The sequence below is a fragment of the Dermacentor variabilis genome, chromosome 8 (genome assembly GCF_050947875.1).
Source record: "Dermacentor variabilis isolate Ectoservices chromosome 8, ASM5094787v1, whole genome shotgun sequence".
Taxonomy (NCBI): Eukaryota; Metazoa; Arthropoda; class Arachnida; order Ixodida; family Ixodidae; genus Dermacentor; species Dermacentor variabilis.
In genome coordinates this window covers 159,629,063-159,645,027 of record NC_134575.1, presented here as the reverse complement: position 1 = coordinate 159,645,027, position 15,965 = coordinate 159,629,063, and the positions used below count along the sequence as shown (strand labels likewise).

The 15,965-nt window shown below is 47.5% G+C and overlaps 1 protein-coding gene across 1 annotated transcript in view; it reads left to right on the top strand.

The window, feature by feature from the left end:
• LOC142591615 (tartrate-resistant acid phosphatase type 5-like) overlaps nt 1-15,965 on the top strand; it is a 92,905-nt gene that overhangs the window by 34,271 nt on the left and 42,669 nt on the right. The window contains exon 8 of the mRNA XM_075703917.1: nt 4,484-4,690. Coding sequence (XP_075560032.1) covers nt 4,484-4,690 — 207 coding nt within the window. The remainder of the gene's footprint in view (nt 1-4,483; nt 4,691-15,965) is intronic.

The window sequence follows — 15,965 nt, the reverse complement described above, 5'->3', positions numbered from 1 at the left end:
GCAATTTTCACACATTGCTGAGGCGCTGACACAGTTAACAAAATGTGATGTCGAGTTGAAGTGGGAGATGCCACAGGTGGATGCAATTGAAGAACTCAAACGACGCATGCAGAAGCCGCCAGTACTTGCACACTTCGACGAGGACGCCGATACAGAAATACTGACGTCAGTAGCCGATGCCTCGATGCCGTTTTAGTCCAGAGGAAAAACGGATTTGAACGGGTGGTAGTTTACTCTAGCCGGTGGCCGCCAAATGCGGACGGCAATTATACTATGACCGAAAACTACGGCCTCGCCATCATTTGGGCGACAGCAGAAGTCCGCCCTTGCCTACACGGCAGGCCGTTCAAAGTCACCAGCCACCGTTACGCGCTGTGTTGGCTAGCGGATCTAAAGGACTCTTCAGGACGCCTACCGCGGAGGAGCCTAAAACTGCGAGATATGACATCACTGTATTGTAGAAATCCAGACGAAAAAACTCGGATGCCGGCTGCCTGTATCTTGCTGGCACTTAACTGTCCTTTCGGTCTCGAAAACTTTTCTTTTTACTTTAGTCGTTTTTCTCTTACATTTTTTTTCTCCTATTTGTTGTATAATGTTTTGTAACACACATAGTATTATTTGCTTGTTTAAATATTTCCATGTTCTCGCGCATTACTGATGTATACGTATAACATCTAACGTATCTAACGTATAACACTTACATCAGGCCAAAGCTCGAGTATGCTTCGGTTGTTTGGGACCCATTCACTAAACTTAACATAGATAAATTAGAAAGGGTTCAAAGAAAAGCTGTTAGGTTTATCTATTCCAAATTTAAAATCACCGACTCCCCCACTGACCTCATGGCGGCTAACAATATTGAAACACTTGAAACGCGAAGAGGAAAATATCGCCTTGAATTTCTTTATTCTTTACTTAACCATAAGTTTGCTTTGGATCCTTCACAGTACATATCCCCTCTAACCACACGTTATACCCGACATCATCACATTCACTCATTGACACCGTATTTTGCGAAAACTGACTGTTTTAAATATTCCTTTTTTCCGCGGACAATATCCGATTGGAACCATGTTATGACATCTTAATAGTTTGCAATATTTGTCTCCTTATTTTTTATGTATATTTCTTTTCATTGTGTTCTGTATCTTTTGAGTTTTAAGAATATATGCCTGTCCTGCTTGGACCCTGAAAAGGGTCTGCAGTATGTACTAAATAAATAAATAAATAAATAAAATATAATATGTTTAAAGTATAACAATCTTATTTTTTCGTATACTTGATTGCTTGCCGCATACATTTTGTTCTTTTTCTTGTTTCTACATTGTTTCACTGTATTTTCATGATGCTCCACCTCCTGACCAATGTTCGGGTAGGGTGGCCTTTGTCAGGCAGTTGCATCTGCCTTTAGCCTCTAAATCCCAGACAATATATTGTCAAAACAAAGCATTCATTTAAAGTTGACCAAGACGAGGACACTTTTTGGGTACAATAAGTGCAAACGATTTTGTCCAGCAGCAGCGAGCGGACACGGAGCTCAGGAGGCTTGCTGATTAGTTGAAGACAAAACTGTCCTTGCGTCGAGGGCAAATAGGCGCAGATTGTCTTCGTTTTAACAGAGGAACTGTTTAGGTTTTCGTTCCGACATGCAGCGTTAGCAGAAAACTCAGCCCAGCTGGGGGCTGCCATGCGTTGCCTAGCAACCACCTGCGAGAGCACCAAGCCACGTAAGCTCCTAGCACCCCATACCCGTAGGCTGGTATCGGAACGTCACAGGCACCGGGAGAGCTGGGGCCGCGGCACACCACTCGCCTCCTCTACTCCGTGCGTAGTGCTTCTTCCATTGGAAGACCGAAAAAAGCCCGGACGCCCGAAGAAGAAGCGGTTTACAAGAAGAGCACTGTGCTGCCAAGTGAGAAGCGATGCGTCGCCGCCGAGCGGATCCGGAACACCGCGCTGAAGCTGCGGATGAGAAAACGTGATGCCGAGTGGAGGATCCCGAGTTTCTGTCGCGGAAAGGCGAGAGTCAGCGCCTGAATGCTCAAAGTCACGGAGAAAGTGATCCCGGCCTGCATCTGCTCGAAAACTTTCAGCGTCAAGCCCATCAAGACAAAGACTTAGCAAAACCTGGGATAACCTCCTAAAAGCAAGAACCAGCTTAGCCAAGCCTACCATAAACTCGCAAAAAAAGCGGCTTAGCCAAGCCTATTGAAATCTTAGAAAAAAACTGACATAACCTTACTAAACCTACAAACAACTTGCACAAGCCACGTAAAAGCTAGGTGATCAGAAGCTCCGCTGTTGACTCCAGCCTTGCACCAATAGAGCAAGCTGCGCACGTTTTTTTTTTTCTTATGAAATGACGTCCTGGTGATGACGAACTTTTCGCCAGCCCGCGCAGTCTACCTTCTTGTTGTGCCCGCTGCACTCCAGTCAGAAGTCCTGCAGGCGCTGCACAAATATAAGACAGTGGGGCTGTTCGGATTTTCCCGTATGCTCGCAAGAATACAAGAGAAGTAAAATTCGCCGCACCTGACCGGCGACAGCGCCCGTTACGTCAGGACATGTGGAGTCTGCCAGGGACGGGCGACATGACCGACAAGGCCGGCGGAATTACTGAAGCCAATCCAGCCTCCTTTCCGACCGTTTGAGCGGATCGGGATTGATTGGTTGGGGCCCATTCCGACGTCAACATCTTGAAACAAGCGGATCGTGGCTACTCACTACCTTACCTGCTACGCAGAAACTAAAACCTTGCCTGGAGGGGGTGCAGCCGAAGTGGCTAATTATTCGTTGAGAATATCCTGATGCGACATGTTGTCCCAGAAGTCCACACCCCTGACCGAAGTGCGGCCTTCACTGCAGAGCTCCCCCAAACCATTTACCATACAGCCGGTCAAGTCACAGGAGGACAACTGCCTACTACCGGCAGAAGAATGGTTTTACAGAGCTGCTGAGCAAGACCCTCGCCGACATGCTTGCAATGTACATCGACGTCGAACACAAGACGTGGGATGCCTTCCTGCTGTAGGTAACCTTCTCTTGCAACACGGTGGTGCAAGAAACAAAGCAAATCATGCCGTTCAAGCTCGTTAACGGCAGGAACCCGACGACGACTCTCGACGCCATGATGCCGTACTTCACGGACGAAGAATGATCTTCACGTCATCACCCATCTCCAACGCGCCGAAGAAGCCCGACCGCTCGGCCTCATGCGAATCAAGAACCAGCAGAGGACCGATAGCCGACATACAAGTTTTGACTACGCGCAGTTGAGTATCTGCCCAGCGACCGTGTTTGCCCATGGACTCCGATTCACCGACATAGACTTAGCGAGAAACTCTTACGCCGCTGTTTCGAACCCCACAAGCTCATCGGACACATTGGTATAGTTGACTATGAGGTTGGTCCAGACGGCATTTCGAAACCACAGCGGCGCCGCGCACGACCTGAAGTCATTCACGTGGCTCTCCTTAAGCCTTTATACGCCCGTTGACGAACTTAGTGACTTAGTATCTTTGTCATTTTGTAATAGTTTTTTTTCTTTATTATGCCTGGTTTAGTTCTCGTTTTCATGTTTGTAGCACCGGAACGGTGGTTTTCAAATGGCGGTATTGAAACGTGTAATTGTTTACAAGTTACCGTGTTTCATCCTCTAACTAATGTTACCGCTTAGCGCAGTACGCGCCTGCATGTATCGGAAGTTTTTCGAATATTATCAAGGCTTCTATCCTCTGTCGGTTGTGACCGAACCTTGTGAAATCTGATTGCATGTACGTGCCTCGCTTATTGTGATTACTCTGGAATGATTACTCTGGAACTGATTACTCTAATTACTCGAGTGATTACTCTGCAACCTTGGATGACTCATGTGTAAAAAGCCGATGCGCTTGACTCGCTGAACAAATTTTCGACCATTGCATGCTGACTGTTTTTGCCGCTGTCTGTTTTTAAGCGTAGCCTTTTTTTAAGACACATGTTCACCCAAGGAAACGCTAGTTTCGTCTTTCACAGTTTAGTTGCCTTCTACACCGTCATTACGTGAAAATATCAATGGTCCGTAGAAGAGAATAGTTCAGCTTGAAACAACGAGCTTTTATTTTCCGATTTGCCTACCATTTGCATGTAGAAGCGATAAGTCATGCCTTTTCACGCACTCTATCTGGCTCATCTGTTTTTGCCCCGTGAAAAAGAGATGCACTCGACTTTTGTGGACGGAGCTTCTTTGTAGTCCTTAGGTTGTCTCCGGCTATATCCCTCAGCAAGATGTTAATTCTCTAACGACATTTTGGAGATATGCAGGTGAAATTAAGATTTTCAGACAAGCAATACTGGTCGCCAAATGCGCTTTCGCGGTGTGTATTTTTTTCCAGGAACATGTCTGTACACAGCTCCGAATTTGCGACCTTCAAATGCATGCAAAAAAGAGTGCCATGCCAATAGGACCTCTTGTTAAAGCTACAAATTTTTTCTGCTGCAGGCACTTCCCGTTCTACTACTACAATAAAACTTACCAGATTCCGGGTGCGGCTAACCACACCTTGGACATCCTGATGCTGGACACTGTGTTGCTTTGCGGAAACACAGATCCGGAGGATGAAGAGTCTCAACCTGTGTTGCTGAACAGGAACGAGGCACTCTACAACCGACAGTTCCGTTGGATCAACAAAATCCTTGCACAGTCTGAGTGAGTCGTCTGTAACGTATTTATTGAGTGGCGGTCTTTGTCGTTCCACTCATACATGTTTATTTTATAAACACGAAGCCTTCTAGGTGCTCCTAGCCTGCCGGCACGGTCTCAAGCAAAGGGGTAGAAATAATACACACCTGTTTATTGTACAGTAGGTTCGAATAAGCGCCGCTTTTTTGCTACACATTAGCAAAATACTTCGGGGTATTGCTTGCAGTTTAGATAGTTGTTTGTTACAGAAAGTACAGCTTCATTCGAACGTGGAAATAACGCGCAAGGACATGGACAAGATGAGAACCAACTCCCATCACATTAAATCTGTTCACGTGAACGCAATAAATGCGTTCACGTTTCACAACCGAGGTCTGAAGCAACGCTATGGGAATACCTTGACCTCAACATGTGCTTCAACCCGCATTTCGTGTGCTCGCTCTAGTTATCAAGATCAGGAAAACCGGTGCAGGATCGAACTGCAGACATACCTGCACTTACTAGGAATGCAATCGGAGCATCTACCTCTAAGCTACATGAACGTATTTTGGGGAAACATTTTCCAACCATTACGATAGCCCGTAACGTGAATTTGAGGACAGCTCTATGCGTGTTTTCATTTCTGGATATATTGGCTAGCTCGAACAATCTGTCTCGGGCCGCACGTTCCAAACGGAGCGAAGTGTCGTGCACCTGCCTCTATAATGAGGTGATCGTGAAAGGCGGTGAAAGGGTTACGCGTGGGTGCAACTCGCAGCAGCCGCTGTAGACAGACCTTCACTCATGCAGTGCTTTATTTCCATACAGGGGACGCGCGCTGCTCTGGCGCCGCATGGTAGCCGTCATGCCGCACAGCCCATCTTGCGCGGCACTGCGCTTTTCTTCTCCCGCTTTCGTTGTGTCAACGACGAGAGAGGCCCTCAGTCACTGGGAAGTTGTGCCACAAGTGTCAGCGCCTAACGGACCCAGGCAAGCGTGAATCGAGCCTAGCTCGTAGGCACCTACCATCGCCACCTGCAGGGGCAGTGAACCACGTCACGCACGCTGGTAACGCCAACCATACAATAAATAACCAACTTTAGAGAAGGGAAACTGTACCTGCCGCAGTGGTACGAAATAAGCAGCGGCAGCACATGGAACTTAGAGGGGCGAATGCCAGCTGGCGTTGCTCAACCAATAAGCGGAAGTGCAGTTTCTTTAGAGCAAAATCGAATATGGCTGCTTTCCGCCGGACGCGTGCGCTGGTGCGCACCGTGCTCACTCTGCTGTCTACGCGGCATATCTCATTGCCTAGGCTGCCGCGTAGCTGGTGAGTTCTAATTGCCGGGAGACCAAAGAGCCTCTACTGACGCCCATACAAACAAGTCACAAGTGAGTGAACAGGACGTCCGACTTTACTGGCAGAAGAAATGCAGTGCACCTTCTCGCACAAGAGTAGAAATAAAATTTGCATTTTGAGATGCGCTCCTAACGCCCATCTCTCTGACTTCATGCATAGGCAAGGTGATGGAACACGCCTTCTTAGCACGCATCAACAGTTACCTCGAAGACAACTCTCTCTATCCCCACACCATCATTGGATTTCGCCCTCCCCTTTCTACTCAAGACGCTATGTTGCAGCTCAAACATCAAATGCTAAACGATCGTTCCCGTAACACGAAAGCCATCTTCGGACTCGACCTAACTCTAACCTTTAAAAACATTTCCCATGAAGCTATCCTTGACCAGGCCTCCCACCTCCACCTGGGAGAGCGAGCCTACAATTACATTCGTGACTTTCTCTCCAATTGCACGGCACCCTCTCGGCCGGGGATTTACAATCAGACCAGCTTCCCCTTGGCAGCAAAGGCACCCCGCAAGGTTCAGTTATCTCTCCCATGCTCTTTAACTTAGTTATGATTGGCCTTGCCCAGCAACTACGAGTCGACAATATCAACCATACCATCTACGCCGACGACATCACCATCTGGTCGTACCGAGGCAGTGATGGTTAAGCGGAGTCAGCCCTCCAAACGGCGATTGACATGGTTGAAGCCTATCTCCAAGGGACCGGACTGCGCTGTTCGCCGGCTAAATCGGAGCTTCTGCTCTACAAGCCTATTCAGCGGGGTCGCCCTCCCAGACACCAAACACCAACCCTGTGATGCCACCACCCTACGCCTTCAGGATGGCAGTCCTATCCCACACCTGCCTAGTATCCAGGTCCTCGGTCTCACCATCTCTACCAACGGCTCCAACGCCTTGGCTCTCAACAATATCTTTGCCCAATCTCAAAACCGACGTATCTCTAACCGACGAGGGGGACTCAAAGAAGAAAGCCTTCTCCACCTCGTCCAATCCTTTGTCATATGTCACATTACCTACGTTGCTGCGTACTTCAACTGGTACCGGGTTGAGCAAAACAAGCCCGACACCCTCATACGAGGGGTCTACATGCAAGCACTTGGCCTACCGAATTGCACCAGCACTGAACTCTTCAACATACTGGGAGTTCACAACAACATTTCCTAACTCATTGAAGCCCAACAACGCTCTCGGCTTGAACGGCTCACCCTTACTGAAACGGACGCTGAAGCCACGCTTGGCTTCACCTACCATCAGAAACAGGGCCCCAAACAAGCGATCCCGGCCGACATCCGTGACTGGATCTACATAGACCCTATCGCTAGAAACATGCCCCTTGAATATAAAAGGGCCCGGCGCGAAGCTAAGGTGGGAGCTATCATAAAAGTCCTTGCACACGTACCTGGCGTCTCATTTGTTGATGCCGCCCAATACTCCCATGGCACACAATTTGTGGCTGTCGCCACGCGCGATGGAGTCCTACACCACGCCTCCAGCGTCACTACCCGCACTGCCGAGACGGCTGAAGAAGTGGCCATCACCCTGGCCACTCTAGATCCCACCTGTCACACCATCAAGTGTGACTCTTGCTCAGCCGTCCCTGACTTCAGCAAAAGCCGTATTTTTGCCCACGCTCACCGCATCCTCTGCTAGGCACCACACTCTAAAGACAGCATAATCTCCCTAAAATGGATCCCGGCCCATGCGGGCCCTGTCCACCCACACCTCCCCAATCTCAACGAGGTCACCCACTCCATTGCGTGAGGCCTAGCCAACCACGCCGGAGTCACTGGAGATGAGTTGTACACCAGGGACAATCTGACAATTATAACGATCTCGTTAAGGCCTTTTACCTTAGTCGCCGAACCTTCCCCCCGCCTCACCCCAAGTTCAGCCGGGCGCTGGCTATCACCCTGCGTGTGCTACAAACACGTACGCTTCACCCACCCGCCTCCAGCTTATATTTCCAGGCGTCTACACGACCTCCACCTGCCGTTGATGTGGCATTAACCCGGCTACGCTTCCGCATATGCTGTGGGAGTGCCCAGCCAAATACACACAGACTAACACCACAACTATCTCGGCGAGGTTGCATGAGGCTCTGCGGAGCTCCGCCCTCGACGACCAAAACTGGGCGACCTAGCACACCCGTGAGGCGGCGGTGAGGCAAGCCCTCGACGTCCCTTCATGGGAGGCTTAGGTCCGGCCAACATAAAGTGCTGGTTATACAATAAAAGTTTATTCCTCCTCCTCGAGATTCACTCAAAAGCTCATTTACGTCGTCGCACATGGCGGTCTGGCAACATGCGACAATAAGCAGGGCAAGCAAATTGGACAGTGCCCCATCTCTTTGCATCGACAGTAGCCGTAACTTGCATTGCGAAGCAGTCAGGTGACGCAGGCATCTGCTGCCACAGCCAACAAAGTGACATGGACTACCCGGCATTTTAGCGTTACCTCTTTTCCGACCTGCACGTTTGTTATTGTTCTTTCGCGGGCCGCTGTTGTGTAACTCGCACTTGGTGCCCCACTTGGTCTAAGTAGGGGCAAGGTCGGTTTTGTGGACATCACCATTTTGCAGCCACTATTGCAGACCTTTCCACCCATGTGGCTATCAACTTCATACACTTCGGATCATGTTCTCAGGTATGTGCTCTCCATTCCCGCCATATCACGGCCGATGAAGGCCTACAAGCATAACTTGCCCACTGCTGCAACAGGAAACGTCGAGCGGGGAGCACCAATTATGGTGTGTGTAAATTGGGAGTCGTTGTCGCTGTGTGGACTGCAGGAACAGACGGTTACTTCGTGAGACTGTTGCCCAATGCAGCTGACCAGGTCACCACAGCCAAGAAACATGACACGGCGACCATGATCAAATGAGACTCGGCATGCAATGACCGCATAAGGTTCAGACAATACAATGTACATTGGCTAATATCCACATGATAATAGTGAGCATTTACGCACTACGAACATCCACCTATCGGACTTCAGGGACAGTGCTTGCCTTTGCCGCACATGGCGGTCTTGTAACGAGTGACAACCAGTGGCGCAAGGACATTGGACAGTGTCCCACCTGTTGGCATCAACACTCGCTTTAAGTTGCATTGCGAATCAATTGGGTGATGCACGCATCTGCAGCCGTAGCCAACACAGCGACGCGGCATTTAAGAGTTACCTCCTTTGCAACGTGCATTTTTATTTTTTTCGTTCGGTGGCCTCTAATGTGTCGTTCACACTTGGTACAGCGCCTTCTCCGTTCCGTCCAGGAAAGGATGGAACGGAAAGCATCAATCACGGTGCAAGTAAACAGGGAGTCTATGTCGCTGTACATTCTGCCGGAGCAGGTTCTTACCTTCAGAGACTGTTGCCCAATGCAACTGACAATGCCCCCACATCCGAGAAATGTAACACGGCCACCATGACTAAGTGGTACAACATAAAAATGTGACGGTGCAGTCGAACCACTTCAGCATACGTCACACGTAACGCATTGGCACCATACAATATACATTGGCTACTATCCACATGACAACAGGGAGCATACAAACACACAGATCGGTTACGGCAACTTCAACTGTCCGACTGCAGGCATAGTGCTTGCTTTCGTCGCACATGGTGGTCTGATAACAAGCGACAACAAGCAGCGCAAGCACATTGAACAGTGTGTCCTACCTGTTTGCACTGACAGTCGCCATTGAAGATGACCAGCTTGCATTTCACAACAATCCGGTGACGCAAGCATGTGCTGCCGCAGCCAACATGGCGACATGAAGTACCCGGCATTTCAGCGTTACCTCCTTTCCGACCACCACATTTCTTTTTGTTCTTTCGCGTGCCGCTAATGTGTAACTCGCACTTGGTGTCTCACATTCTAAATATAGGTATGGTCGGTTTTGTGGGTATCGTCATTTTGCAGCCACTTTTGCAGACCTTTCCACCCATGTTGATATCAATTTCATACACTTCGGACCATGTAATTACATAGTGAGGCCAAATGATGGCCGAAAAAGGCCACAAGCAAAATTCGCACACGGCAACAGCAGAAAAAGACGGAACGGGGAATACCAATCACGGTGCAGGTAGATTCGGAGTCTACGTCGCTGTGCGGACTGCAGGAGCACGTGCTTGTCTCGAGAGGCTGTTTCCCCATGCAACCGACCAGCCTACCATATACAAGAAACGTAACACGGTGACGAGTAGCAAGTCAGACAGCAGCAAAACAAGATTCCACAATGAGTAACTTCAATGTAGCTTGCGAAAAAACAAAGATTCTAGAGCAAGAATAGCAATCCCGAATGAGACTAGGAATTAAATATGGGAATGAGATGCTTGCATTCAAAAAAGAAGCCACTGTACTCTGCAAGCACTGAAAGCTAAAAACATTAAGAACAGTTTAATGCTACATAGCACACGGTGCAAAGGTTAAAGGGAAGCTGAAAGGTTTTCCAGAAAAAAATGAGTGAACATGTGTACATATTAGTTTTCGACCCTCCGAATTCGAATATCGTATCGAAATTGAGCGAAAGAAAGCGCAAATATATTTTATTTCGACGAAAAGTGCAGCAGCGGACACGCCCAGCTCGCGCATCTCGTTTCCGCATGTGATTGGTCGAGCGCCTCGTGACGTCAACTCTAGTGACCGACCGCTGCCGCTACACATGAAGCACGATGCCAGGTAGTTTGGTGCTGTAATGGAAAATTAAGAGGTAATGAAAAATTTAGAGAGACTGCGTTTTTCTGAGGAGTACGGCGTTGCTCCCTACATGTGTGAGCCAATTGCGAAGAGCCGGCCTCTCGAAGAAGCAAACGATGCTGGTGCGAGCAGTGCTTTCGACGCGAACGAAAGCGAAGTCTTGGGATTTCCTCGTGTTGGAAATGCTCTTTGGTGAGTATGTTTTTTGCAAAGCGATCTAGTGATCTCGCCGATCTTTCGCCGATCTAGTCAGCTCGTTTCCGGTCAAACAACTGTAGCGTTGTGTTCCTGCATGCCTCCTCGTGGAACGTAAGCGGGGATGCGATCGTCGGCATTTGTGCGCTGTCCAAAGCTGTCGGCAATCTACAAAGACGGTTTCAACGCGTGAAAAGCTTCCCGGTTCATGCAGTACGTGTAGTGACCTTCATCTGTGCGCCATCCGCACACTACGCGTAACCGAAGTCGTAAAGGCGGCGAATTCCGTCGGCTACGTGAGACGGTCTGTTTGTCACTGTGTGCGAGAGAAGGGGAGAGCGTAGCGTCCTGGCGTGCGCCGGCTTTCCAGCACATGCAAACTCTACATTTGCATTGCGTTATGGTAGCTGCATGCAGGCTGTTTTACAACACAGGTGCAAATAGAAAATTCGCGGCGCTTTGCGACGAAACCTGCGTCAAGGGCGGGAGATAAACATGCACCTTCCGTTCAGCGTGCTAACACGAAGGAGCTCGCAGTAAATCAAAATCCAGGTTTGGGCGAGTTCGTGTATTCATAAGGCCTTCCAACACCAGTTATCATCAGTCAGTCCGCACTTGTGCCGTCTTTGTTTTCGTTGCTTCGATCTTTTCGCGTACCGGAATCTTGGAAGAACGCTAACATAATCCTAATCCGTAAGAAAAGGGACGCCAAAGACTTGAAAAATTATAGACCTATCAGCTTACTGTCCGTTGCCCACAAAGTATTTACTAAGGTAATTGCAAATAGAATCAGGAACACCTTAGACTTCTGTCAACCAAAGGACCAGGCAGGATTCCGTAAAGGCTACTCAACAATAGACCATATTCACACTATCAATCAAGTGATAGAGAAATGTGCAGAATATAACCAACCCTTATATATAGATTTCATTGATTACGAGAAAGCGTTTGATTCAGTCGAAACCTCAGCAGTCACGGAGGCATTACGGAATCAGGGTGTAGATGAGCCATATGTGAAAATACTGGAAGATATATATAGCGGCTCCACAGCCACCGTAGTCCTCCATAAAGCAAGCAACAAAATCCCAATAAAGAAAGACGTCAGGCAGGGAGATACGATATCTCCAAGGCTATTCACAGCGTGTTTACAGGAGGTATTCAGAGACCTGGATTGGGAAGAATTGGGGATAAAAGTTAATGGAGAATACCTTAGTAACTTGAGATTCGCTGATGATATTGCCTTGCTTAGTAACTCAGGGGACCAATTGCAATGCCTGCTCACTGACCTGGAGAGGCAAAGCAGAAGAGTGGGTCTAAAAATTAATATGCAGAAAACTAAAGTAATGCTTAACAGTCTCGGGAGAGAACAGCAATTTACAATAGGCAGCGAGGCGCTGGAAGCCGTAAGGGCAGGTAGTGACGGCGGATCCGGATCATGAGACGGAAATAATCAGAAGAATAAGAATAGGCTGGAGTGCGTTTGGCAGGCAGTCCCAAATCATGAACAGCAGGTTGCCGTTATCCCTCAAGAGAAAAGTATATAATAGCTGTGTCTTACCAGTACTCACCTACAGGGCAGAAACCTGGAGGCTTACGAAAAGGGTTCTACTCAAACTGAGGACGACACAACGAGCTATGGAAAAAAGAATGATAGGTGTAACGTTAAGGGATAAGAAAAGAGCAGATTGGGGGAGGGAACAAACGCGAGTTAGTGACATCTTAGTTGAAATCAAGAAAAAGAAATGGGCATGGGCAGGACATGTAATGAGGAGGGAAGATAACCGATGGTCATTAAGGGTTACGGACTGGATCCCAAGGGAAGGGAAGCGTAGCAGGGGGCGGCAGAAAGTTAGGTGGGCGGATGAGATTAAGAAGTTTGCAGGGACGGCATGGCCACAATTAGTACATGACCGGGGTTGTTGGAGAAGTAAGGGAGAGGCCTTTGCCCTGCAGTGGGCGTAACCAGGCTGATGATGATGATGATGATCTTTTCGCGCTGCGTTTAGAATGCCTGCTAGTGCCAAGTAGTCCTTTCTCTTTCTGTGGCCATATACAGCAACTGCGCAGGCCGAATTGCAGGGCTGGCCGTATACTACCACTCTACATACACGCAGACGCACCAACAAAGGAATGCAGGGTCGATCGAAGCAGATTACGATGGCACGCACGCAGAAACAAGCACGGTCAAGCACGGTCGCGCAGGCTGCGAAGGAACAAAACACTAGAGTTGACGTCACAACACCGCGGTTTCCGGTCTCCGCTCGCATCGTCAGCGTCAGCAGCAGCGCGCGGCATTCGACGGGGGGCGGAGCTACAGCACAATTTTAACCGACGATTACGTCGCTGCTAATTGAAAAAAAAAATTTACCTACATGGTTTATAAGGTTCCCGCATCCGTATATGAGCGTCTTATTGAATTCGTCAGACTCTTCAGCTTCCCTTTAATGCAAGACACAATCGAATGCCGAATCATCTATTTGAAGGAGAGGAATTGGACATGGCATCGCACACTAGAAAATACTGATACAGATTTGTTATGCTGCTAGACAGTGACTGTATTATGAGCAAAGAATCGGTTGGCCTTTATTGTTTGGATGAAGAAGAGGAATGATCTCTAAGAAGAATGTGGAATGAAAAAGCTTGCATTCATTGAAAAAATATGCTTGGCACAAAGGTTATTTGATAAGGTCAGGAAGCTCATTAAGGAAGGGCAAGCTGACGGAACTCTTTTGGCCAGCGTCTTCTGTGCTTGTTCAGAGGTTGCAGGTACATCTGAAGACACAGAATTTTTGTTCTTGAGGTATCTGGATGACTCGGCCAATATCCGTGCTGGTCGAATGACGGCAGATGCTCTTTTCACTCTTGACACAGTCGTCTGTAGACTTGATATCTCATCCAAATACTTGTGCAACGACTTCTTTGTTTGTGTTATAAAGCCTTGCGAATTCGGCTCTAGCCCCTTCCTGGTGGTGTAGATGGGGGCTCTCGTTTTGACAAGATGTGCTTGGCACAGACTCTGTTCTGGCAGAAAAGTGACGTATGAGATACAGCAGTGATTATCCAAACTCATGTAGTGCTTTATTTTTTCTTGCAACTAATTATACTGAACTGTAAATAGGAACAAATGTTCATATCATCTGCTACAAACAAATGGCATGTATTTCAAGACTAGCAAGCCAATACAGCATATATCAAGCATATTTATTTCTGAACCGGATGTTGTTTACCTTGTAGTAGCAGCCAAAGCCCACACAATGACCTTGTTGTAGCAGGCAGCAGCTTCTATATAGTTCGTGAAGTATGTTGCTTTATATTGGTGCCTTCCTCATTTGTGCATGTCTGGAACAAAAATTTTGGCTGCATCACAAATCTAATAAGCACAATTTTGCAATATAAAATGCAAAAACTGCAACGTATACATTCTAATGGCCGGTGACTACAGAACACATGCAAATATACACTGTTTGTTATAGGGTGTTTAGCAGCATGTTCAGTAAATATTGATACTCTACATAAAATTGATGTCTGCCTAACTACAATGCATGTCAACAGCTCAAGTAATATTAAGATCACAAATAAGAAGGATCATGCTCTCATTTATACATTAGAAGAGCTCACACTGCTGGTTTCACAAGCAAATGCATGAAAGACATGAAGCTATTAAAAATGATGCATTCCTTTTCTGCATGAACGTGATGCACCGCTTCACTACTACAAAAATAAATGTCCTCAGATAAACCAAACTCAACAGCAAGAACATTTGGAACCAACAGGTACAGAATATGGGAGAATTAATAGGCGTGCAACTGTTTAATACATTAAATTCAGTACTTTAGCTTCAGTTTGTCAAAGGGGTATTCGGTTCTTTGGACGAAAGAACTTGCAGGCGGACTCGTCAAAATATATATTGATAAGGCTACTCAGTCACCCAAGCCTACGGATACACCAAAAAAAAAAATAATGTGACGCGCGTTCCGATATCGCTTTCTTTTTCGTGAATGTGTCTATAATCATGGCCACGCCACTAAAAGTTTATTTCGGAAACATCAATGGAGGGCCCTGACAGCCCATATGTAATGCTCCATCTAGTTCATTAACTTATCTCCGCCGGTAAGTTAACGAGAGCAATATTACATAAGGATTCAGGCAGCGATATTAAACGACTCACCGGTACCAATGTCCTCAATCGCAGAATACGGTTCCTGTTTCGATACAGATGCATGGCTCACGACCAAAACGTAACTTTCGGGCTTACAAGTCCGCTTGCAAACACATCATTTCACCCCAAGTTAAATAGCGCGAGACATCGAAGCACAATAAACTAGTTTTCGCAACGAAGAAGCAACCAGTCTAAGTGTACGAACGAATGAATCCGTGCCGCCGTGCATTCGAAAATACCGGTAAAAATTTTAAATTCAGGCCAGAGGTCACGTGGACAGTCGATGACGCTGAACTCTATTTGCGTTTATAAAGACAAAAACAATAATCCTACTAATAAACGTACACTATCTAACTAGCAATGATAATGTTGTGCTCTTTTTATGTAATTAGAATGCTTCGGTAATTGTAGGAGAAACTTTGTAAGAGAAAATTGCGCTTATTACGGCGCCTCTCGCGGGAGATATTGAAACTAACTCGGGCATACCTTGAGTGCTTCTACTGCACTCTAAGAACAGTTTACATCCTTTGGAGTGCCCCTTCACCCCCAGTAGCGTGCCGTTCGCTACAGGAAAGTACCGGGCTCGCAGCGTTGAAGAAAGGAAACGCATCAAGGCAGATGACGATTATTGTTGTGTGGCAGAAGGGGCACTCCAAAGGGTGTAAACTGTTCTTAGAGTGTATGCTTGTTTTATTAGGAGTGGCGCACGGTCCATTTTATCGCGCTCTGTGGCCATTTGTTGAGCTTGTGAGTCTGTGGGGCCTGCCGCGGACTGACATTAGCACAAGACGATGCGGACGTCATTTTCATCATTTCGTCACTTTCAGAGACAGTACACACATTGGCCGGTACCAGAAATTCTTGTCTGGGCATCCTGACGCTCA